The sequence below is a fragment of the Armigeres subalbatus genome, chromosome 2 (genome assembly GCF_024139115.2).
Source record: "Armigeres subalbatus isolate Guangzhou_Male chromosome 2, GZ_Asu_2, whole genome shotgun sequence".
Lineage (NCBI taxonomy): Eukaryota > Metazoa > Arthropoda > Insecta > Diptera > Culicidae > Armigeres > Armigeres subalbatus.
This window is the reverse complement of record NC_085140.1, coordinates 337256040-337282957: the sequence shown is the minus strand read 5'-3', so window position 1 is coordinate 337282957 and position 26918 is coordinate 337256040. Positions and strand designations below refer to the sequence as shown.

General features: G+C 39.0%; 2 protein-coding genes across 6 annotated transcripts in view; one reads left to right on the top strand and one right to left on the bottom strand.

Moving 5' to 3' along the window:
* The window catches only part of LOC134212817 (leucine-rich repeat and fibronectin type-III domain-containing protein 3), a 557799-nt gene that overhangs the window by 328812 nt on the left and 202069 nt on the right, over positions 1-26918 (top strand). The window lies entirely within an intron of this gene.
* On the bottom strand, positions 16566-17933 carry LOC134210003 (jerky protein homolog-like). The gene has a single exon (XM_062686029.1). It carries the CDS (start codon positions 17931-17933, stop codon positions 16566-16568), a length of 1368 nt encoding a protein of 455 aa, XP_062542013.1.

Sequence of the window (26918 nt, the reverse complement as noted above, 5' to 3'; positions counted from 1 at the left end):
AGAATGTTGATATTAGACGAACTTTCTTCATAGAACAAAGCATAATTGTTTGGCATCGGTAGCGGAATCATAGCATTAGTGCCGGTCCGAGCATAGGCTGTCATCGGAAGATTGCTACAGCAATTTATTCACTAATGTGGCGTTTGCAACGATTTGGATGTTGTCGGCACAACATGAAATTTTCCCGCGAGACTCTAATTTTGTATTTTTCCTGTTGATGATTGAAAAAGAAATCGGTTCCGAGATGAACTTTATTCAAAGCGCAACGCTAACGTCGGTAGTTGAATCCCAAGCAAGTATCGGAAGAAGACCATGCAAACAATTGATTCGCATTATGACTGAAGAAAATTGTATGGCGTCAGTATTGATGTTTGCTACAGATTTTGACGTAAACTACGTCTAAGGGGAAGACTCAGATACAGGGTGTAAAACCGAAATTTCCAAATTCGAGACCGTCACGAAATTAGGATAGATTTCAAACGCTAATAGCGTCTTTATCTTATTTTCGACATTTGCTTATCAATCGATTCGGAAACCCTTCAGCAATTTGCCAATTCTATTGATACTATTGATTATCATTAATGCTTAATTTTTTTTCTACAACAAATATGATTTTGAAAAAGTATCACCGGCGCGTGCTTACTCGCAATCTACATGCTGATACATTTACAGTTACATCAAACAACTGAAAACCGAAATACGCCACTCCAAAATTGCGAGGTGACAATGTTAGAAAGAGACAAAAGTTAGGAAAAATAACACGGTGTGTAGTGCCTCCCCGAGTCAACTTAAGGGAAGATCCTTTAATTACGTAACGCAAAAATTGGGCATTTTCAACCCCCCTCCCCCCTATGATACACTTTTTGTATGAAGCATCTAAAAATTATGTATGGGTCGTCACACTTCACCCAACCCCCCCCCCCCCTTTTTAAGCGTTACGTAATTTGTGGACGCTCCCATGAGCCACTTTCATTGATGGTAGCCGATCGTTAGTACCTCATTTCAAATATCGTATCATATCATAGCATATCAAAGAATATTGTGGCCAAATTTCATAAAATTTGGTCAACAAAAACCCCCTGAAAATAATAGAACAAAACCTGCCAAAGCCGTCATTCCCCCTTTTTCGGACAAGAAATTTTAATCTGAACGATGCTAATGTTGATGACGACGACCGCGCGACCCACACCATCGCCGGGAATAAAACTTCCGGTAGGAGCTCCGCTGATGCCGAAGGTGGTACCACGGTCTGTTCATCTGCTCACCGCAACATCTCGGACGAAATGGCTCGCGCGCGCGGAAGAGCTGCTTTCTTGTAATCAATAAAGTTGAACCTGTAGCCACGCCCCTTTGGGGGGTGTGTGACGGTTACACAATATTTGCAGTCATACCGGACAACAAATAGGCGGGACTAATGAGCCATCTTTATTGATTATAAGAAAACTGCTCTCCCGCGCGCGCGTGGCATTTCAGCACCTAAAAACTCATGGATGAGTTAAATCATCGTATGTTTTCTGTATGTATGTAGAATCACGAGCGCGCGTCAAACGGAGAAGCTGCAAAAATGTATTCGCATGGATGGCTATCTACTAAAATAATGTCTTTCTCTGAATCGTGATCTCGTGATTCTACTACCGACGGAAAACAATCTGCCATCACCAAGCAATTAAGTTTTACTTTGATCAAAATTCATCTCGCCTCAAGTTGTGACTTAAGAGCTACTTTCATTGATGGTAGCCAATCGTTAGTAGGGGAAATTACGGATTTGGCAGGTTTTGTTCTATTATTGTCAGGGGGTTTTCTGTAACTAATTATGCTCAAATTTGGCCTAAACATTCTTTGCATATCAAAGAATATTGTAGCCAAATTTCATAAAATTTGGCCAACAAAAATCCCTTAACAATAGAACAAAACCTGCCAAAGCCGTCATTCCCCCTACTTCATAGAAGAAAATTTAATCTGAGCGCTGCTAATGTTAATGACGACGACCGCGCGACCCACACCATCGCCGGGACTAAAATTTCCGGTAGCATCTTCGCCGATGCCGAAGGTGGTGCCACGGTCTGCTCTTCGCAACATCTCGAACGAAATGGCTCGCGAGCGCGGAAGAGCTGCTTTCTTATAATCAATAAAGTTGAACCTGGAGCCACGCCCCTTTGGTGAGGACTAAAATAAATACTCCCCCTAAACAATTAGAATATTCCCATGAGAAAATAGAAAATTGCCAATAAAGAAATCAGGGTATGAGCAATAAATAAATATAAAATTTCCACAAATAAAACAAAATTTCCATAAATAATTAAAAATTTTCCACAAAACAAAAATAAATAAGCACTTTTAAAAGCAAAAATTGCAATTATAAAAGAAGAATTTTACACAAAAAAAATTAAATGTTCCACGAAAAAAAAAATACAAAATTTCCATAAATAAATCAATATTAGCAATAAAAAATAACAAATTTTCCACAAAATAAATATATTTTTTCCATAACAAAATAAAAATTTTCCACGAAATGATCAATAAAAAGCAATAAAAAAATAAGAAAATTTCCATAAAGAAATATAAAAAAGCAATCAGACTGTGCTTTTTTTCCATAGATGACCCCTTCTTCAAAAGCGTTTGAAATTCATGTAAAATTTCATCAGCTTTATTGCTTTCTTGTATTTTTAATGGAAATTTTCTTATTTTTTTATTGCTCTTTATTGATTATTTTGTGGAATTTTTTTACTTTTTTGTGGATTTTTTTTTATTTTGTGGAAAATTTTGTAATTGTTTATTTCTAATACTGATTTATTTATGGAAATATTGTATTTTTTTCGTTGAACATTTTCATTTCTTTATGGAAAATTTTTCTTTTATAATTGCTATTTTTTGCTTTTAAAAGTGCCAATTAAGTTTTGTTTTTTGGAAAATTCTTAATAGTTTATTGAAATTTTGTTTTATTTGTGGAAATTTTATAACTATTTATTGCTCATACCCTGATTTTTTTATTGGCAATTTCCTAATTGTTTATGGAAAATTTCTAATTTTAAATGGAAATTTTATTTAGCTGCCTTTGGTGAGTGTGTGAGTCACCGTCACACAGTGTGACGGTTACACAATATTTGCAGTCATACCGGACAACAAATAGGCGGTACTAATGAGCCATCTTTATTGATTATAAGAAAACTGCTCTCCCGCGCGCGCGTGGCCCATTCCAGTTCGAGACAGCAGCACGTACGGACGTGTTTTTTTTCGCGCATTTTGACGTTAACTACGTCTAAAAGGAAGCCTCGGATACAGGGTGCAAAATGAAAATTTCCAAATTGGGACCGTCACGAAATCATGTAAGATTTCAAACGGTATTGGAGACTTTACCTTTCGACGGATTTTCGAGATTTTGTTATTAATAGATTCGGAAACTTTCCACCATTTTGCTAATTGTATTAAAACTATTCATTATAAACGGCAAACTATTGAAAATGCTATTTCTTTCCAAATCGGGTGAAAAATTCAGAAACAATCAATCCCGTTCATAAATTCCCAACACGGACATCAGATTGCAGTAAGGTACCGGCCTTTTGATCCACTGCTTCGTTTTTCCTGTGTATAAAAAGCCCCGTGTTTCGCGTGCGCGCGTCATTTTCATTCTGGATTTCATGGAAAGCGGACCAAGGCGCTTCTGGACGGTCCTAGCGACAACGGCTGTGGTGGTGTGGATGAAAATTTTTTGTTCGATAGTTGTGGCGGTCGTGGCAACAGCAGTACATCTTTACATCCGTGTTACAAGCAGCATTTTTGGTTCTGGCAATTAACGGCGTGCGTAGAGCCGAATCATCAGATGGCTGTCGCGCAGTCCAGTAGTTGTTGTTGGTGAGGCACATAATTGGGAATGAATCGGATCTTTTCAGAACCACCATTATGTTTGGGAGGAAGGTTAAGTTGAAATAATTTGTCTATAGTGCAACCGCTAGGAACTAGAAAATTTTTCAGTGAAATATTCTAGCGTGATTTTGAGCTCAATTATATGATGTTTGTCTAGCACTTAAGGTGATTCGGGGAGACACTAAACACCGTGTTATTTTTCCTATCTTTTGTCTCTTTCTAGCATTTTCACCTCGTAACTTTGGAGCGGTGTACTTCGGTTTTCAGTTGTTTGATGTAACTGTAAATGTATCAGCATGTAGATCGCGAGTAAGCACGCGCCGTTGATACTTTTTCAAAATCATATTTGTTGTAGAGAAAAAATTAAGCATTCAATGATGAAAACGATGAAGATTTGATGATTGTTCGTGCTTCCCGTGTCACCTTAACTACTCTTCTTGCTGTGGATTTAATTTTGAACAATGATTCAGTGATTGATAAGTGATTGAGAAAGTTGATATAAAACGAACTTTTTTCATAGAACAAAGCATAATTGTTTGGTATCGGTAGCGGAATCATAGCATTACTGCCGGTCCGAGCGCGCGTCAGAAGGAGAAGCTGCAAATATGTATTCGCATGGATGGAAATAAAACCTTAAACAGGTAGCAGGCTACCTACTAGAATTATAATCTTGAGGGGAAATTTCACTTGACTGTTATTGCTATCCACGCGAATAATTTTCGGCAGCGTCTTTTTATAACGCGCGCTTGTGATTCTGCTACCGATGGAAAACAATCTGCCACCACCAAGCAAGTTTTACTTTGAACAAAATTCATCTCGCCTCAAGTTGTGACTTAAGAGCTACTTTCTCTGATGGTTGCCAATCATTAGTACTTCAGACAAGAAAATTTAATCTGAGCGCGAACGACCGCATGAACCACACACATCGATGAGAATGAAATTTCCGGTAGCAGCTCCGCCGAAGCCGATGGTGGGACTACGATCTGCTTTTCGCGACATCTCGAACGAAATGTCTCGCGCGCGCGGAAGAGCTGCTTTTTTGTAATCAATAAAGTTAAACCAGTAGCCACGCCCCTTTAGTAAGCGTGAGACGCGTACACAATACGGTACACAATATTTGCAGTCATACCGGACAACAAAGAGGCGGGACTAATGGGCCATCTTTATTGATTATAAGAAAAATGCTTTCCCCGCGCGCGTGGCGTTTCATTTGAAATATCGCCGAGAGCGGTCCCAGCATCGGTAGAGATGCCGCAAATTAATCGATTACTTCGATTAATCGATTATTTGTTGTGATAATCGATTAATTTTTATTCGATTACTTCCCAACGATTAATCGATTCAATAATCGACAAGTAATCGAGAGTAATCGATCAATCGGGATTTTACGACAACTATTAGATTTCGATTACTTCAATTAATCGATTCATCGTTATGATAATCGATTAATTTTGATTCGATTACTACTCAACGATGAATCGATTCAATAATCGTCAAGAATCGAGAGTAATCGATTAGTTACTAATCGATTAATCGAGATTTTACGACATCTCTAAGCATCGGCGGAGTTGCTGAGCAAATTTTATTCCAAATACATATGAGATATTGGAAAATCGGTTTTTTTTCAGGGCCTCCATTCTATACAAAGGAAGATTGAGGCGAGGCGAACTTTTTTCAAAGTGCAAATTAACCGCTTGGAGACGCCATAAAGTTGCCTGGCGTCCGTAGCAGAATCACGAGCGCGCGTCGGAGGGAGATGCTACAAATATGTATTTGCATGGATGATTCTTATTTGGTTTTGTTATTCCAGCCTATGGCGTGGGTCGTGTGGTCGTTAGTGATTCGAAATATGCATTATTGAGAATTAATCGATTCTTCTCATGGACACCATTTTAAACATAGGAAAATTGAGGCGAGACGAATTTGTTCAAAGTACGACGTCGTAGCAGAATTACGTTGCCGTTCGTAGCAGAATAACGAGCGCGTATTGTAGAGAGCTGCTGCAAATATGTATTCTTGCACTGGCACTAGATTCTTCATTTCACCAAACTGTTTTACGTAGTTTACGTCGGGCGGTCGTGTCTTGTACACAACCCTTATGATTTTTTTAACTTGTTCAGGAACGACGGCTTCGTAAGGTTCTCATCTATTATCGCCAAAATTTTCCTAACATGAACTATTCTTATATTTGACGACTTTTTTTAGTGCATAGAATCTTCTGGTCAACTTGGAGGATAAACCATTTTTATTCATGTACGTCCACTTGAACACATTTTGTATTTAAAGCAGATAAATAAAATATTTGAAATGAGAATTCTTCCATTCGAAATAAAAATGAGTTTTCAGGCGAGTGCTTGATTGTCGTACATTTCCCGGGAAATCGTTTCCGGGAATGGAAGCCCTATTCTGAATCGTAGTTTTATGAAAACACATGAATTAAAAAATTGAAACTAAATCCACAACCAATAGTAAAGGCTGGATCATAATAGCGCGTTGCGCTGGGCGTTGAAGGTTGAAGTCAGCGTTTTGTACTAAAACGCAACGCCAATAAACGTGACGCATTCATGCCCACAGTACAACGTTCGCGTTGTGCGTTTATTTAACAACAATAATGATTAAAACAACAATGGATTTAAAAATGCATGATTTATTGCTCATCATCGGCTGTAACATTTATTATAAAAATGCTGCATTCTTCCATTAGTTTAAGAAAACTAGAACCACACATCTAAATTTCTGAACAAATCTCTGAAATAATATTTATTAAAAAATAGGCAGAAAAAACAATATGCAAGCTTTCTCCAGGAATCCCTTCGACAATTGCTCCAGGCTTTCCACCAGGAATTCTATCAGGGATTCTTTAAGCAACTTCTTCGGGAATGTTTTCAGGAATTCCACCATCAATTTCGCCGGGATTTGATCCGAAAACTCCATCATTATTGACTCCAAGAAATCCTCCACGAACTCCTTTATAAGTGCTGCAGGGAATTCTTCAGATAAGTCTTTCGTGATGCTTCTCATAAAAAAAAATCTGAAAAATTGCACCGTGGAATTCCTAATAATACTGCCCTGAGAATTTCGCATAATTTCTTGTAAAAATTTCAAAGAATTTCTCCAGGAATCGAAAATGATATCAACTATGGAATTTTCGGAGGAATTCTAAGATTAATTCCCAAAGAAACCCGATGGAAACTTCAAGATTTCCACTGGGAGATCCTCCAGGAGTTTCTCTGAAAATTCCTCCAGGATTTCCTCCGAGAATTATTCCGGTAAATCTATCGGCAGTTCATACGGGGTTCCTCTGAAAATTCTTCCAGGAATTTCGCCAGAATTGGAATTTATTTAGGCTTTTTCAGGAATGTATATAGAAATTCCTCCAGAAGATCCTTCGAGAATTTCTCCGGGAGCTCCTCAAGGAATTCTCCGGAAGGTTCTCTGATGATGATGATGATGATGATGAGGGTCCAGCTACATACTCCTACATAAGATTAATTCTCCAATATTTTTTTTCGAGATTTCTTCTGTTAGTTTCACTGGCAGTCCCTCCGGGGGTTCCTACTGAAATTCCTCTGGGAGTTCTTACGGGAGCTCCTCCGGCAGTTCCTATGGGAATTCCTCCGGTAGATCCACAGGCAGTTTCTACCAGGATTCCTCCGGGAGTTTCACCGGCAGTTCCTCCGGGTGTTCCTCTGAGAAGGAACTCCCGGAGTAATTTCCGGAGGAACTCCCGTAGGAATTTCTGTAGGAGTTCTCGGAGAAATTATCAGAGGAATATTCGGAGGAACTGCCGGTTGAACTTCTGGGGGAATTTCTTGAAGAACTACAGGAAGAATTTCCGGAAGAAATCCTGGAAGAACTTTCGTAAGAACTCCTGGATGAACTCTCAAATGAACTCCTGGAAGAATTCTTTAAAGCCTCCCGGAGGAACTCCCAGAGAAGTTTTCCGAGGAACTTCTGGAGGAATTTGTGGATAAATTCCCAAAGAAATCATAAATGAATTCCAGAAAGAAAGCCTGAATAAATTCCCGGAGGAACTATTGGTGGAACTTCCGGAGAAATTTTCAAGGGAAAAGCCGGTGGAATAGCTGTAGTTGAATTTCTAGAGGAACTTCCGAAATTCCATTCCCCGTGAAATTCCTGCCAAATATCATCCAGGAATTCCCTGTGAAGTTCCGGAAGGGATTCTCGGAGGAACTCTTGGAAAAACTCCTGGAGAAGCTCTCGGAGGAACTTTCACAAGCACTTCCAGAGGAATTCTCACAAGGGAGTCTTGAAATAATTCTTGGAGAAGTTCGTGAAGGAATTTCTGGAGAAATATCTGAAGGAATTCTCGGGAAAATACCAGGAGGAATTAATGCAGAAATTTACAGATGAAATCCTGAAAGTATTCCCAGATGAATTGCTGGGAAAATTACCGGATGAATTCCCGGAGGTTTGTTCTGAAGAAATTCCAGGAAGATATCCTGGAGGAACTCACAAATAAATTTCCGAATGAAATTCTGGAGTAAATTCCGATTGATGTCCGGAAAGAATTTTAGGACAATTTCGTGAAAAATTCACGGAGAAATTCCTAAAGTAATTCCTGGAGAAGTGCATGAAGGAATTCCCAGAAAATACCTGGAAGAATTTCCGGGGATTTCCCCGGACGAATTCCTGGAGAAATCTTGAAGAAATTTCCAAAGGAATTCTTGAAAGATATTCTGAAGTCATTGCGGAAAGAATTCCAGAATGAATCCTAGAGGATTTCGCTATTAAATTTATGGAGGGATTCTCGGAAAAATTCCTAGAAGTTATCCTGGAGAAATTAAAGGAAGAGTTTCTGGAGGTATGCCCGGAGAAGTTCCTAGAAGAATTTCTGAAGGAATTTCTTATAAATTTACAAGCGAAATTATTGAGCGAAATCGGAAGATTTCCGTCATAAATTTCTGAAGAAAACTCTAGTGGAATTTCGGGAGGAACTCTCGAATGCATTCCTGAAGAAAATGCCGGAGATTTTTCTGGAAGAATAGCCGAAGAAATATCTAGAAGTGAAACTTGAAGAGAAGAATGTTAATCATTGGAAATAAAATCGATTTTTCCGGGTCACCATGTTATACAAAAGAAGATTAATTCAAGATGAATTATCTTCAAAGTTTAAAACTTAATCGTTTGGCAACGACAGAAAATTGCTGTCGTCGCTGGAACCACTAACAGCAAATAAGCTACCACGCTGATACTTTTCGGCAAGACGCCAGCATTTGGAATAAATTTTCAGCATCGCCGCAGATGACATTTTTGTAATCAGCCATTTCTTCACATAAATGCTGGTTCGTTAAGGTTGAATGTTGACCACCGACGACCACCATCAACGCGATGATTTTCCGTTGAAAATGCTACCAGTGCCACCGTGCTCTGCGTGAAATCTTGTTCAAACTGAGGATTAGTTGCAAACCCATAAGACACATTCCACACACTACTACGCCTAAGGACCAACATTTCAAGCTGAAAATTAGGGTCCAGTGTCAATAGGACCTCTTAGCCGTGCGGTAAGGGCATAAAAGTATCATCGTGTTAGCCTCATGATATACGAATGCAAAATGGTAACTTGGCTTAGAAACCTCGCAGTTAATAACTGTGGAAGTGCTGAATGATCACTAAGCTGCGAGGCGGCTCTGTCCCAGTGTGGGGATGTAATGCCATTAGAAAGAAGAAGATCAATAGGACACGAAAACATATATATTGAATTATATTTTTTCACTGAAAATTGGTTTGGGAACAAAGTTTAACAGCCAATCAAAGTAGTAGACTTATGAGTAGTATGAGAAAAAGACTTCGTAATCATTTTTTTAGAAATGTGGTCCATCGCTTCTATTTGTTGTAAGCGAATAACAATTCGCGAAAAAAGCACAAAAATGCTTGTTGTAACTAATGCAAGATAACATAATACAAGTAAAAAACCATTGAAAGAACAACGATCAAGACCAACTAGTGACCTGACACACACCAAAAGCACGATTGCAGGCATAAAAGAGTAAACAACCATTATGAATTAAATTACGATTCAATAAAGCTATAAATCATGAGCTCTATTAAGTTATGAAATCATTCAAATTGAAACCTAGATGACAATCGTTTTTTGTTTGCAACCCAACCCAGCAGCAGTGTCGTGACATCCTACCGACAAAAATATAGCAACCCAAAAATGAAGACAATCACTCTGCCACCTTATCCATAAAGCAGCATTAGGACGCTTTTGTCTTCTCGCAGTTCGTATTCGCATTCGCTTATCATCCATCGGGTGGGAATTTGCCATCCACTCTGCTTCAATGAAACACAGAAAAAAAGTCACGGCTCATTATCGCGGAATTTTTATGATTCGCTGTCAAACGACCACGATTGCGAGCGTCGCGTCGGTATCGGTGGGTACAGTGCAATGGTACGGCCCCGTACAACTACAACAAGGTCCCCTCGAAGATCTGCATATTGCGATGATTGGTAGTACTCGGTGGTCGGTGGACGGACATTCTATTTTCCTCCGGCCGTCGTCGTCGCCACGACAACGCCAATTGTAGGAAAGCATATTGTCGAAACCGACGAAGAATTGAGACGGACGAGCGCAGACAAAAACAGTCACCATTGATGATGAATTGTCGTCGTTGACACAAGTAGGACAGAGCTGGCTGGCTGCAAATCGGCTGATGATAGCCGTGGATGGATGCTGTGTGTCGTAATTATTTAAATTAATTTTCCCAGCGGCAACGCACAATTTAGAAGCATTTTGCCACTTCAATGCTGCTTGTTAGATTCGAAATTTTGATCACGTTTGAGATGTGGAAGTCGAATACTAGGCGCGTTTAATTGTATTTTTCTCGTTATAGCAACTTAGCAATTGTAAGGTATTCGCAAATTATATCTACCGTCCAAAATAAATAAGTACGGAGAAAAGCTTATTATAAACTCAATCTCGACTTGCAACACTAATCTCCCCCCATTAGTTTGCCAAACACTTTCACAATTGCAATCTTGAACCTCAAAAGTGCGCCCCAAATTGATCCCACCGTATAACCTGCCGATATTGAAACCGAATCACGATGACGAAACCACAAACAGCCACGACCTCAAACCATTGCTGGCCACTCGGCATCTGCCCATTGTCAATTGGACATTAGAAATTTGATCTGGAAACCGATCTGCAACAAACGGACGAGAACAAAAACAATCGATGGTACAATGCTCGCTCTCGATCTAATTGAGGCACGACCGAAAATCGTGACCATTGACTACGACTTAGTTCGAGCCATTCGAGAGAGAGCAAAAAACCAGCCGCGCAAAAACAGGTAGCCTCAGTGGCAGCACGACGCTTATGGACTTCGTCTGCTGAATCAAGTGTGGATCTCATTGATGATGACGGTTGTTAAGCCATTCGATTCGGATGGAGATTTGGCAGACAGCAGACGACGAACCGCGCAGTACCTCTGTCGTCTCGAGCCCCTCCGGTTCCGAAGCGCATATATAGGAGCTTTATAGTGACTAAGTATTCGAAGTGTTGGGAAAGATAGCAAAACTGGAGCAGTTTCGCTGTGCAGATTAAGACCATGGCTATTAAGAATAATGATTTAACTGGGTATGGGGGTGAGCCGGAATGGGAGCACTGGTGGTTATTCCTACTGTAATATGTGAGCACATTTCGAGTTGGCTTATGTGAGAATCAATTAACGACGATGGAGCAACTATGGACGAGCCCCTTGGACAATGACGACGACGATCGTGGCTGTCAGTCATCTGGAAAGCTGGGTGAAGGAGGTTAGACAGGATTTTGTTTTGATTTTATTATTATTGCACATACCGTATGAGAGTAAGGGATTCATGAGATCCAGCGATCAACAGGTTGCGGTCGATTCGAAATATATTTGTATAATATATCGAATGTGGTTAACAACATCTTACCTGCAATGAAAAGAGAAAGCCGCTATTATTTATTTGTGATGGTTATCAACTCAAATAGATAACATAATGTCAAAGCAAAGAAAACGAAGGTCAAAATAATTATTCAAATAAATACACCAGTCAATGATTTCTGTTTTTTTGATATGTACGTGTATTCTTATAATAAGGCCGATACAAATATTTAAAAACTATTTTGTCTTCCTCCCCCTCGGATTTTTTTGCCAAAAAATAATATTTTGTGAGAAAAAATACACTAAAGTTATGAGAAACGCACCTCATTTAGGTATCACTGTATTTATTCGTTTCTAATCTAATCTAATCTTTACTTAATTATGGCGAGACTTACGAAAGATGCGAGTGATTTTGTCAAAAAATTCAATGAAAGAGTTATGAGTTACAACCATGGCATGGAAAAATAAGGATCTCCGAGAAGGAAAGCACTATTCAGGTATCCATCACACAAAAGAGCAAGAAATAATAACTTCCTATATAGCTGATCCCAAACTATTTTTGGAGAATCCTTCAGGAATTCTGGGCTATTTCTTCTTCTAGAAATCTGATTTATTTCATCCACTGGAAATCTGGGAAACTCCACCAGCAGTAACTCCTTCTGAAAGAATTTAGGGGAACTATTCTCCTGAAAAATCTGGCGAATTCCTCCCCCAAGAGTTCCTTTTTGGAGAATTCTGGGGAATTCCTCCATAATGAGTTCGGTGTAATTTATTGCAATTTTTTTCCTACCCCAGAAATCCTACCCCAGAAATTCTCTGAAATTCCTTCTCCATGAATTCTGGGAACCTCATATACTGAGGTCGCTTCTTACGCGAATATATTTTATAAATTTCTTAGTTCACATGAATTTGTATGACTGTTTAAACATCAATGGTTTGATAGATTCAAGATCCTGAAATAACCATAAACAAAACGTGTAAAAAGCGACCCCAGTGTACTTCAAGAATTCAAGGTTATTCCTTCTCTAGAAATTCCTACCCAGCAGTTCAGAGGAGCTACCCTCCAGGAGTTATGGAAAGTTTTTCTCATGGCGATTTTAGGAAATTGCGGCTCCCTCTAGATATTCATTTTCCTCTGTTTAGCAGTATCGATGGACGGGCTTGGTGATCATATGGCTAGCGCTTCTACCGTTCCGTTCCTCCTATTCTATGTATTTTTGTTTCTCATTTTGTAGCAATCGAGTGAACAGGGAATGGATTTTATTCACTCGTATGCTGCACATGCCAACTGGCATTCTTTGAATGTTAGTGTTATTCTACGATTTCTTCTTATTATATTTGACAAAGTTATTCAAGAGGTTCTTAAAGAAATAATGATATGTGGGAAACCAGTAAAATATAACTTAATGTAACGTCGATTGAGAAGCTTAATTTTCCGAAAAACTCATACTCCGAGAATCCTTGTTTTTTCATCTCCTCCTTAAGAGTTCTGAGCACTTCCTTTCAGGTATTCCTTTTCCTCAAATTCTCTGGAAATCTTCTTTGACGTGTTTTCGGAAATTCCTTCTCCAGGAATTTTGGAAACTCGTTTTCCAAAAAAAATCTGAATGTTCCCTTCTTTAGGATTCTTGGAGAAATTCTTCTCCAAAATCTCTCAGGAACTCCTTCAAGTATTCCTTCTACACGAAATCTCGGGAATTCTCCTTCAAGGATATTGAGGAGCTATTCTCCAATCCTTCCCATCACGAATTTTGGGGGAATCCCATCCCCAGAAGTTGAGAGGAATTTCTTCTCCAGGAATTTTGAGTAACTCCTATTCTTTGAGGATCCTGGGGAGCTATCTGACCCAGCCATAGACAAATCTTCTATCAAGAGCTCTGGGGAATTTCTCCCTTTTTTTCCTCCACAATCTCTGGGAAATGCCTTTCAAATGCTTCTAAGAAATTCCCATTGCCAAGAATATCAATAAAATTCTTATTCAAGGATTCTGGGGAGCTTCTTCTCCCAGATTCTTTTAGAAATTCACTTTCCAGGAATTCATTATCGATGAATTTTGGAGATTTTTTCATCCAGACATTTCCAAGAATTTCTAGATGAAGAATTCTGTAGAGTTCTACAGTTATTGCCCAAGTAGCACACTTGTCCGAAGCGAGTTAGTGTTACACATGTTAGTGTTAAGCAAATACGTCTAGATTGTGCTACTCGGGTAACGGCGTTTTTGAGCTTATTCAACCGCTTTGCGTTCCTTTGGCATAAGACTAACTCAGATGTTCAGATGCATAGGGAAGCCATAAATTAAACCTAATCACCGTCAGCATGGTCTTCCTTTGAAGAAGTGTTTAGAAGAAATAGTGAATTAAATTTCTGAATAAATTTATGGATAAACGTTACGTGGAATTTCTTATGATAGTCCTGAAGGAGATTTTGTAGAAACTAATAAGATACTCTTGAAGAAGTTCCTGGAGAATTCTTGGAGGAATTCTTGAAGAAATTCCTGAAGGATGCCACATAAGTCCTGGAATAATTATCGAAAATTTCTAAACGAGTTTTCCAAGGTTTTCAAATGAATGCTTTAAGCATTCTGAATGAAATTACCAATTCGTTTTGGAATTTTGCAGAATTTCCAGAAAAAATCGTCAAAAATCTCAGAGTAATTATTCTTTTAAATTGAGTTTTCTGGAATAAGCACCTTAAAACTGATATTTGCGAGGAAATCGTTTGGAAAGAAATGAAATATTCAGCAAGCTACGGAGGAAATAAGTCACTGAGTAAATACGACTATTGATTATAACAAACAGAAAATGTATTATTAACGTACACTGGGGGAAGTGGAAAAAGGGGGTAAGTGTAAAAATCGACTCGAAAAATTGAAATTGTACATACTTAACAGTTTTTACCACATCATAACATTATGCAACAATATACTTTGATGCTCACACTAATACTATGTTGAAATTTGTATAATACATACACTAACACGGTTAACGCTTGAACTGTAATTTTAGGTTTCGCGAAAAGTTGATTTTTGCATTCATACAATCAATTCTTATTTGCACCAATTGTTCTTTTTTCAAGAGAATTTTTATCACAGGGGACCATTCTAGTACAATTAAACTAATCCCATTCAATTGGTAGTGGTTTGTACCAAGAATGCAAATAATTCAAAGATTTTACACTTACCCCAGGTATCAAACACTGCGGGGGAAGTGGATAATGTTCTAATTACGCAATTTGTTTCTTCCCTCCACGGTTTATTTCGATAGCTGTGCATTTTGATATGTTCCTTCTTTGTTATCATGATGATTCCAGTGGTCATGGGATTCATATAAATGAGAAAATGCCTGATAAATCCACCTATCGGTATTGATGCCTTTCACATGTTTTACATATGAAAAAAATGTATAAGAAAGTTGAAAATAGCACTTATAGGTAAACATATTGTATAATTCACATTAATTTTTATTCATAACAAGTTTCGCCGTTGAATGCAATTTTTTACGAACAAATTGGTTAAGGACAAGTGCTTAAGAATTGCTGATAATTTTGTACGTGCTTTGCGCACACACATACATACAAATACGCACATACAGACATCATCTCAATTCGTTAAACCAACTTGATTAGTTTATAACCGTTTAAGTCCCATTTTTCCTTTATAAAGTTCATCTTTGGGGCGAATATATAGACTTTACGGACACTAAGTGTTCGAGAAGGCAAAATCAGCCCTCCTAGCTATTACGAGAATTCCTTGAGGATCTATTCCGTTAAGTTAATGAAATTAATCCACAAAAGATACTCAGAGCAATTATCGTATTGATTTTAGTTATATGTAACTACTCATCACTATTGAAGGTCAAGGTAACATGGGTTTTCCACTTACCCCATCCCACTAGAGTAAGTGGAAAAACAACTCCTAATTTTAAAATCTATTTCCATACATTTCAAGCGACCAAAATGGTACGAATTACCGCACAGTTGGTGCAAAATTGACTGTTTTTGATAGTCCATTTTGATTGAACGCATTTAAATCATTTAAACTGGTTTTACACTAATTCAAACATGCACTATCGATTTTTCCTTTTCCACTTCCCCCAGTGTACCTTATTTATTCAAACGAAGGCCGAAGTGGCCTGTGTGGTATACAGGAATATTTCGATAGTACGTACATCGGCGTTCATTTAGTGTACGTACTATCGAAGCAAAAAAAAACGCCGATTTTTTTGTTTTGTTTTTGTTTTGCCATCTACGAATAACAGAAAGCATATTAAACCACCCGGAACCTAAAATTTCGATAGAAGGCACTGATATCTAAGCCATACATTTTTTTGAAAATGTAATCGAAATCGTAGTCATCACAACCCTGAATTTTGACAACATGTAGCTATACATAATATAAAGCTGATTTTTACCAAACGTTGTATTGGAAAAATATGCACCATCCATAAATCACGTCACATTTGAAGAAGTTATGGTTTTTAAGGTTTCATATATCGTAAATACATAATTTTGTATGTTCCTTCAAAAAGCGATCGTTGGAGGCAGGTTGGTAGGTAGAAAACTTCTTTTCTCCGTGACGTAATTTATGAATTTCTCCAGCTATAATGATTCGTAATGATATGATTACATATCATGGAAAGAAAACATTCACGAAACACACCTATTCCAATGGTGTAAAATATAGCTTTTTTTTAAATTATTTTAGTTTTCTGTCTTTTAAATCGATTATCAGTTCACAACAACACCACTTTTGGAAAAAAAATATCTGTCAAAATTGCTCCATTGATATATATTCAGAGTTTGTATGTATAAGTTCAAAAAAATTCATTACAATTTATCACTGGCAACCTTTTCAAAAATGTCAATCCGCATTTGGCGCAAACGGAATTGCGTTTCAAGAGACCATCCATTTTCTTCTGCGTACCTCAGAACCACATCAACTCCGTTTATGGCTGTCTGATGCGAAATCAATGCACTTTCATCGTTGCCATTATCACCCTGTTCGTGGGCCGCTTCATCAGCAAAGCTTGCATCTTCTTCGATTGTCGGCAACGTCGAATCATTACCATTGTATGAGTTGCAATCTTTATCAGGGTTGAGAACACCCTCCACAATATCGTCGTCCTTCAGGTATTCGAAATTGTCGTCTTCGTCTTCCTCATTCCGTGGCTCAAGAATTTTCCGGGAAATACTCTTCAAATTATCTCGGAGAACAGACAGCGGCAAATCATCTTCATCTTCGCTGTGGTTCGGATTGTAAAGCATGTTCCACGACTTCCTAATAGATTCACCTGAAACACAATCCCATGCCTGAGCCACCCAGAAAATTGCGTCCTTGATGTTGATGTTCTTAACATTCTCATGAAACTCGCCTGATCGTCCCAACATCTCTTGCATCATCGTCTTCCGATAGCGTGCTTTGATGGATTGAATAATATTTTGGTCCATTGGTTGAACCACAGCGGTAGTATTAGGAGGAAGAAATTCGGTCCAGATTTTTCCATCTTCTGTCTGCAATTGTCCCCCATTAAAATGGGCAGAGCAATTGTCTAGAACCAACACGGCAGTGACAGGAAGATTAGACGCTTCCAAAAATCTGGTAACTCGTGGCACAAATTCATCGAAAAACCACTTCTTAAACAAAAATTGCGTCATCCAAGCATTTTTCGAAGCCGAATAATAAACAGGAAGTTGTTTAACATGCTTTAGCGCTCTCGGTTTTTGAGATTTCCCAATCAGCATTAAAGGAAGCTTCAATGTTCCATCCATATTGGAGCAGGGCATAAAGGTAACACGTTCTTTAGATACCTTCCTTCCCGGAGCTGATGAAGCATTCTTATCAACAAAGGTGGAAGTGGGAGTATTTTTAAAATACAAGCCACTTTCATCGGCGTTGAATATTTGACATGGAGACAGTTGCTTATCTCGCATCTTTTTTGAAAATGTTTTAACATAATCTTCAACAGCCGCAACATTACTTGATAACTTTTCCCCAGTGATTTTTAGCAAACGAATTCCATGCCTTTGGATAAATTTTTCAATGTATCCTCGACTGCCAAAATCTCCTTCACCCTCAATTTTGTTGAAAAAAATCTTTGCTTGTGCTTGCAACATTTCCTGACTCACCGGCACATGTTGGCGTTTCTGCAGAAACCATATGAAGAGGGCTTCGTCTACCTTAGGATATCGAGGCATTTTGAAACGTTTCCGTTTAGCTGATAGAAACAAAAACAAACGTGCACTAGTATTAAAATAAGTAGGTTACATAATTATATCATATTTCCTAAGAATCCTTGAGCTGAAGCAGCCTTTTCTTTAATAACATGCTTTGCTCGTCTGATGGATGATACCGTTGACCGAGATTGGAGCATGTATTTCACCATGATATCGTTGGTTTGCATCCCATTCTCCAAATCCTCTATGATCCGTAGCTTTTCGGCAATTGTAATCACAGTTTTCTTGCGTTTCATATTGGTAAAATGAACTTTTCCCATTTTAAATAAATGGAAACAACGATCCGATCGATTCAACTAGTGGTGCGAATTCTCAATCTCAGTTGTCGTGATCGTAGGTGTAGCCGAGCCAAGTGAGCTGATTAACACGGAGTAGGTAAAGTGTTTCTCGCTTACGTCGGAATAAAACCATTCTCCGCAGGTGGAACCACGACTGCCGTTTTGCTGCTGATCGAGGCGCCGATGGACAGACAGCGGTGCCACCCGCTTGTTCATCCATCGGAACCGATCCGTTTTGCTGCCACTTGCTGCTGATCCTGCGATATCCATCGCTTGCTGCATCCATTGATAAACTAACTGGAGTCCGAAATGAGCACTTTATTTATACCCTGCGTCGGTATAATTTTTCCTCCTGAAATTCCCCTCCACTTTGGCAGATGCTCATCGTTCTAAAAAATTGGGTGCTCTCGCAAATCAGTATTGGGGAATTACGCAATTTTAATCGATTAATTGTTGAATGTTGTTGACTTTTTCTAGCTCGTAATTTTCGGGTCTCTGTTTCCAATCTATTATACTACATCAGTGACTGAAATTTGTTGGATATTGATACCATTCCCTCTTCACACTCACTTCCTAGCAGTGAAAACTGAAAATGGTTAGCAGCAACAATCAAAGATATTGTCTATCCGGAATAAATTTTATACCGCTTTTTATACCGAAGTTGGATTTTCTCCATATACAGGCAATTTTCCCAACTTCGGAAATAGTGCGCTGGATTCGCCTAAAGATACGCTAAACAACGCATCAATTAGTTTGACAAATAAAACTTCGGAAGAAAGTTCGGTTCGGAAGTCCCGACTTCCGAATTCTAACTTGGTGCTACGCCGACAATAAAGTAAACAAAAGACCTATCTTCTCACTGTACACGCAGCCCGCACTGACAGTCTACTCAGTTCACTCGCTGCTGTGTGAATGCGACAGTCCTATATAAATGCATGGGTGAATACTATCACTTGAAAGACCATGACAGGAAATTTGTGCCGAATGATCATCAGCATCAGCCCGTTGTTGACAAACCGAGTTTGCTAAGCTACTCCTGCTTTGTCGTTATGACTGAAAGGCACCGTCATAGGCAAAAGGAGCAGAGAAAATACAAAACAAAAGAATCACACTCACCAGGCATTGTTGATAAATTGCACCACTGGATTCAACCAAAGCAAAACAGTGTGGGCAATTGCAAACGTTAGGCTTATCCTTTCAGTCAGCGTGTGCGTGTGTAAAGAATCTCACGAATACAAAGTAAAGTGTTCTATGCCATGCCACTTCGTCTCGGGAAAATCATATGAACTTTTGAAGAAATGACATACATATATGTTGATTAGTTGGAGTACAATCAGTAATAATTTGATCCACTTCAAACTTTCGATAACTTTTCTATTTTAGACTTAGAACAAAATAGAGAATAAAATTGGCTGGTTTCCCCAGCAGTGTTCTATTTTTGTTTGCCATATTTTATTTTGATAAATATTTAGCATGACTAGAACGAACTCATACATCATAAAAATTAATATAAAAATACAAACAGACAACAAACAGCACATTTAACGGCAAAACCTTTTGAATTTTCACTGAAAATTCTATAGATCGATTTCAAGTTGCTCTAGTAGTTCCCCCTGAAAATTTGCCATGGAACACCAAGTTTTTTTTTCAATCCCAGAGTTAATTTCCTGAAATTTCCCAAGTAGTTTTTACTGCTATTCCTCTAATAACTCTTCATGGAATTGATGCAAAGTTCTACTTGACTGTCCTCGACGAATTTCTCATGAGGTAACTCACCACTTCTTCCAGAAGCATTTGTGGAATTCTTTCAGGAGTTTTTTTTTGGATCTTTGGATTTCCCTAGGTATTCCTTATGAGATTTATCCAGAAGTTGCTTATGGGGTTCTCCCTGCATTATTCCTGGTGGAATTGCAGACAAAACTCCTGAAATAAACTTAGGAGAAACTGATGAATTTCCTTAAGGAAGAAGGAAGAATCCCTGGAGGAAATGGCGGAGAAACTTTTAGAAACTCCCAGCACCAAAACCTTGGGAAATGGCAAGAGTAACTAACGGTGAAACTGCTAAGACATTTACGCCAGAATGAATCACGAGAAGAAGTCCTGGATGAAATTTTTGAATGAATTCCAAGAAGAACTCTTATATACAAACCTTATTGATATTTTACGGAAGCTCATGGAAGAATCAAAGAATGAACTTTTGAAAGAATTTTAAGAGAAATTGCTGATGTTATTTTTGAGAGTAATGTAAAAATATAGTTTTGGCGTAAAATGCATCTTTACGCGTAAATCTGTATCCTGGACCATATTGCATTGTGGGATGTAATATCATAAGAAGATGAAGAAGAAGAATGCATGGCACACTGTGCAATCAACTATTTTAGGTGCTCCCTCAATTGTATACAATAAGCTTAGTGTAACTATAAATGATTTTCATCGCACTGCTTTTCAAAAGATTTGTAACTTTTCAAATTTGTTTTAAGCTCACGATTAGTCAGACAGAAATTTATTACGTAGCATATGAACGACCCCACACATGTTTCGTTATTGAAACAAATTGAAATTTTTACTTAAATACTGCAAGAAACCAAAAAAAATATTTTTTTTTGTGTGCGTACTATCGAGGTAAAATGTACGTACAATCGAGGGTACGTACTATCGAGGTATGCCTGTATAAGGGTCTTCTCCATTCGGCTCGGTTCATGGCTACACGTCGCCAACCACGCAGTCTACGGAGGCTCCGTAAGTCATCTTCCTCCTGATCGATCCACCTTGCCAGCTGCGCACCTCGTCTTCTTGTGCCGGTCGGATCGTTGTCGAGAATCATTTTCACCGGATTACTATCTGACATTCTGGCTACGTGCCCGGCCCATCGCAGTCGTCCGATTTCCGCGGTGTGTACGATGGATGCTTCTCCCAGCAGCTCATGCAACTCGTGGTTCATTCGCCTCCTCCACGTACCGTCCGCCATCTGCATCCCACAATAAATGGTACGCAGCACTTTTCTTTCGAAAACTTTAAGTGCGCGTTGGTCCTCCACGAGCATCGTCCAGGTCTCGTGTCCGTAGAGGACTACTGGTCTAATGAGCGTTTTGTAGATTGTCAGTTTGGTACGGCGGCGAACTCTATTCAATCTTGCGGAGTCCAAAGTACGTACGTTTTCCAGCCACTATGCGTCTCCGAATTTCTCTGGTATCATTTCGGCAGTCACCAGTGAGCCCAAGTACACAAATTCTTCTACCACCTCGATTTCGTCACCTCCGATGCAAACTCGAGGTGGGTGGCTCATTGTCTTCCCTTGAACCTCATCCTATCATGTACTTCGTCTTCGACATGTTGATGACTAGTCCGAAAAAGACAGAAAATGTAATCATTGTTTATAGGAAATTTTTAATTTTCTAAAACGCACACGTCCTTGACACATTACAGAGTGAAAATACAATGTGTACACAATGTCAATTAACTGAAATCTAAATCACGATGTTTGTTGGATATAAGGGAACCCCTCACAATGAAATAAAAAATGCTAGAGTTCCCTCTACTTTAGAGCAAGCTACAAACTCATACTGGAATCTTTAGATGAGCGAAAATAAATCCTCTGCCTCCAAACGAGTATGACGACATAATTTCGATGAAAATATTAAGGGCGTGAAGTCATAAGCGCCTGGTACACGGTCAAAAAACGAACTCAACCATGCTTTCAATCATCTTTAGAGAGAACAGGCGGCTTTGGCAGGTTTTGTTCTATTATTGGCAGGGGGGTTTTTGTCGACCGAATTTTATGAAATTTGGCCACAATATTCTTTGATATGCAAAGAATGTTTGGGCCAAATTTGAGCATAATCAGTCATAAAAACCCCCTGACAATAATAGAACAAAACCTGCCAAAGCCGTCATTACCCCTAGTACTATAATACTTTAATAGTATGAAGCTAAATATTATTTTCGTTGATGTTGAATGCCATGAGTGCACGAGAAATGCAAACATTTAGAAACGAAAATGTATCAGGAAATATTTAAGGGAAAATTTTTATCCCTGCCGATCAACGCCATGTGGGAAGTTGGGGTTGAAAACCCCGGAAAATGCTTACGTAATTAGTGTACGGCCCCTTATTCGACCAGTTTCAAGCCCCCTCTTTTTCGTCAAGTGACTATTGGTTTTAATCCCACTAGATAAGTGAAGAGCTGATCCCTGCATCTAAATACACGGAAATGCAAACAAAATCTTTGAATGGGTGTCAGAAAACGGTGCAAATTGTGCAACTTATAAATTATTAAAATAATCATAATTTTGAAGATATCAGATGAAGATCAAGATAACTGTGCGTAGGAAATGTTTAGATCGCTTAAGCCTCAGTTGGAGTTCAAATTTCATTCAGATTTTTATACTGAATTAGAGATCAAGCTATGCTCGCATCATACTAATCAACGCATATTATATCTAGGTATTAGAATATGCTCAAAACCGAATTTTCTAATTCAAGGTTAAATAGCGATGTCCCAGTGGTCAAAATTGCGCAACTAGGACTCGGTGCGGAAACAAAGCAAACCAAAGGAAATTATCCCCCGAACCATCCGGTGTAGGTACCATCAAAAATCCAATCAATTTTGATGGTTACCAAAATGAGAGGCGAAAAAAAATGTCACTCTAAATTTATTGAACAATCATTGAACGCAGCGCAGCAACCGGCATCAACTCCTATATGACAACCTATGGCATCCGGATGAGCGGATGTAGACGACGGCAGAGCAAGACCAACTTCGCTTTATTCGTCTCCAGTTCCCCCATTGATTGCATTAGGATTTGGAAGATACAACACAACCGATTGGCGTCGTTGCCTTGCGACGACGAAGACGTCCACACGGCCTCTGGCTGACAGGGGGTGGAAGAATACTCTAAATCTATACGTTCCACAGAAATAGCAGAAATTTCCTTTGAACTTGAAAACAATTGAATTTTTTTATTAATCCATTTAGCAATCGATTACTGAAAAGAATAAAACATATTAAATTCTGTTCTGTTCCTGGGATTTCCCATTTCCTCTGTTGATTTTTTGCAATTTCCTACTTTATGCGTCAAGCAAATGCCAGGGATATGTGTGTTGTGCCTGGAAAAGAGCAATCCAACAAACGGCACAACGCTCGCTCGGGACGGAAGTTCATGATGTTGTGCCCCGGCCAGGTGGTTGTGTCGAACGACTCGAACGAAATTCCAATCGAATCGTCTTGGATGTCTGTCGTGGAGGCCCTCGTCGTCTGTCGCCCCATTTGCCGGCTGCTGCAGGACCGGACGACGTCTTCAAATGTGATTTTGTTTATTTATAGCTACTTATGCACTAGGTAAGCCGATTGATTGCAGACGATGATGGCCCGCAATTGCTGTCGTTTGATCTGGGTTGAAAGGTTGGTTTGCTGCTGGTGGGGAAATAAGCACTGAATTTGTAAGTTGATAGATTGCTTTGAGAAGGATCAAATGTAGAATGGAAATAAATGTGATGTACTAAAGGGCAATGAATGTTTGGATTATGTCATTTTTTTGTGCAAATCGAAATGTCATTAAACTGGCGGTTGCAAAAATGTCTGGCAACGCTACCTAATTCAATCTTCTGAATCAAAAGAAATAAAACAAACTACAACCGCACGGAATCCCATTTGATGTTTGTTTTATGTCCCACGTAGTCACAAATCATTTTTATACCTCGGATAACGATTCATTCACTCGTCAGTTGAAGAGTTCCGATCACAAAACCACAAGTTGTTCTCTACATATACGTGTACCGTAACGATGGAAACTCCTTTGACACGCACTCACCCGAAACAGGGCGCAATTGACTGATGCTGCTGCTGCTTCTGCTGCTACTGAAAGGATGTAACTTTCAAACCACAAACCATCGTGCCACATGATGTGTGAAGGATTTGGAAAATATAATCGAGTAGAAGCACACAGAGGCAAAAAAAAGCATGCCACCAAAGAATCGAAGACAGAGGACCAACGAGTCAGACACGATTTTGGAATCTAAATTGATTAAGTCACTTGATTAAATTTATTTATGTCATTTTTCATGTACGGCGGTTTCCATCGAATAGGATTGGATACTAAAATAGTGACACAATATGCATGAAGCTATTAGTTCTTAATGTTCAGCATACAACTTCTCGTTTCGATTAGATGGAATCGAACCGGTTTTGGAGCCATAGGAGAGTTTTTTTTCATAATGGGCATGATGATTTTGTAACTGCCGTTTCATATGCAGTAGGTCAGGAGGATAAGCAAAACAAAATTCTAATAACTGCAAGGCTACCTTCCAATAACCGAATGAAATTATGCAACTCTAAGACAAATTCTGAGGCAAGAACCCTAATTTGTTTTATTTAAAATACTGTTTAAAACGATATTGTCAAGAAAATTATTTTGAACCATAAGTGGAATGTCTTTACCTGGATAAGACAAGTTCGTAGTATCTCATTTAATTCCACCACATGATTGTAACTTAGACAGATATGTATTTCGACCTCATCAGTAGGGCTTTTTTCAGTATCTCGTACTTGACTCGACGATATTATTGGCTTTTGTTACAATAAAAAAAGAAAAATAACCAGCAAATAAAATGCAGGTAGGTTGTGTTGTTTATAGCATTCCAATTATGTTTATTTTTCCAAACGGAAATTTTGGATTAATTTTTGATTGTTTGTTTCGAATGTTGAATAATTGACGTTTATTAGTTAAACGATTTCCTGTTATCATCACTTTCCATTCGGGTTGTTTACGACCCGTTCAGAGGATGGCTTTTCGCTATTCCATTAAATTGAAGCGATTTTCATTGACTGCACAATTTGTTCGCTTGACACAGAAAAAAATCGTTTATTTTTCCTCCACTGCATCACAGTTCGGAAAGGATACATCCCATAGAAAGAGGATCGATTTATCACAAAATCGGGCAAACAAACGAATCAAATATTGGTGTCATTGCTCACACAGCAACATAGCAAAAAAGCGAAGGTTACATCTTTCCAAGGACTCTGTGCTGAATATTTTGTTTTCCTTGAATGTAATTTTCGATGCGGTGAGCATGAGGAAACAGACCGTTCCCAGTTGCAAAACAGGAATGATACAATATTACAATGCTATTTATATGCGGGTTTGTGGTGCGAAAAGATTTGAATTTGTCTCACAGGTAGGTACAATCGCTGCTGATTTTCATGAATACAGAGAGGATATTACCACTATCGGGAAGATTCGGAGGTGTGTAGTTTCGGTGTGCCGCTGCACACAATAGTCGTAAATATGGAGCCATTTCAATGAATATGTATTTTTGGGAAGATTGCGGATTAAAGTATGCACATTACATATTCAAAATTGACGGAAGTAGAATAATTACACATCTAGTAAGATTAAAATAGGGGTTAGCTCGAATAAGATCATCTACATCACTCTTCATCACTGACCTGCATATTTGTTTTATTTAAAACTAGCAGACCCGACTAACTTCGTTTCGCCAAAAATTGATTTATTCTCTGATTAGCTCTCGAGTTATGCAGAAGTTTCTGTTTCATTTGTATGGGAGCGCCCCTTTCCAAAGAAGGAGGGATCTCGAACCATCTTAAGAACCTTCCCCGGCCCCAAAAATCTCTGCATACAAATTTTCACCCCGATCGGTTCTGTAGTTTCCGAGTCTATAAAGATCAGACAGACAGAAATTCATTTTTATTTAAAAAAAGAAAGTCTGGGCAAAACTCGGATCGAAGCGATAAAAATCAAAAATACCTATGTCAAGTTTTAATCGCCGAGTGATTTGTAAAACTTGCCACAACGGAGCTCATATAACGATAATGATGCAGTGTCATTAGTAAAAATTGTCAAACGTAATCACGGTTTAAAATTATTATTATTCCACTAAAAAAGAATAGGAAACATAATTTCGGCTCAATTACGCTTCATGTGTTCCGAATGTGGGCCGAACAAGTAAAAAATATCAATCAGATGTTCAATCAGCAGTACATTAAACACAGTTTAAAGAACATTTTTATAAGTACGGTCATCCAGGGTGACAATGGGTCTGGGGTGAGAATGGGTCTTCGCTCTCACCAGCATTTTTTTACCCCAAGTTCTCACAGAATCCCGCTGAGGATTCTCACAGAATCCCGCTGGGGATTCTCACAGAATCCCGCTGGGGATTCTCACAGAATCCCGCTGGGGATTCTTACAGAATCCCGCTGGAGATTCTCAATGAATCCCGTTAGGGATTCTCACAGAATCCTGCTGATTCTCACAGAATCCCGCTGGGATTCTCACAGAATCCTGCTGGGATTCTCACAGAATCCTGCTGGGATTCTCACAGAATCCTGCTGGGATTCTCACAGAATCCTGCTGGGATTCTCACAGAATCCTGCTGGGATTCTCACAGAATCCCGCTGGGATTCTCACAGAAGCCTGCTGGAGATTCTCACAGATTCCCGCTGGGATTCTCACAGAATCCCGCTGGGATTCTCACAGAATCCCGCTGGGATTCTCACAGAATCCCGCTGGGATTCTCACAGAATCCCGCTGGGATTCTCACAGAATCCCGCTTGGGATTCTCACAGAATCCCGCTGGGATTCTCACAGAATCCCGCTGGGATTCTCACAGAATCCCGCTGGGATTCTCACAGAATCCCGCTGGGATTCTCACAG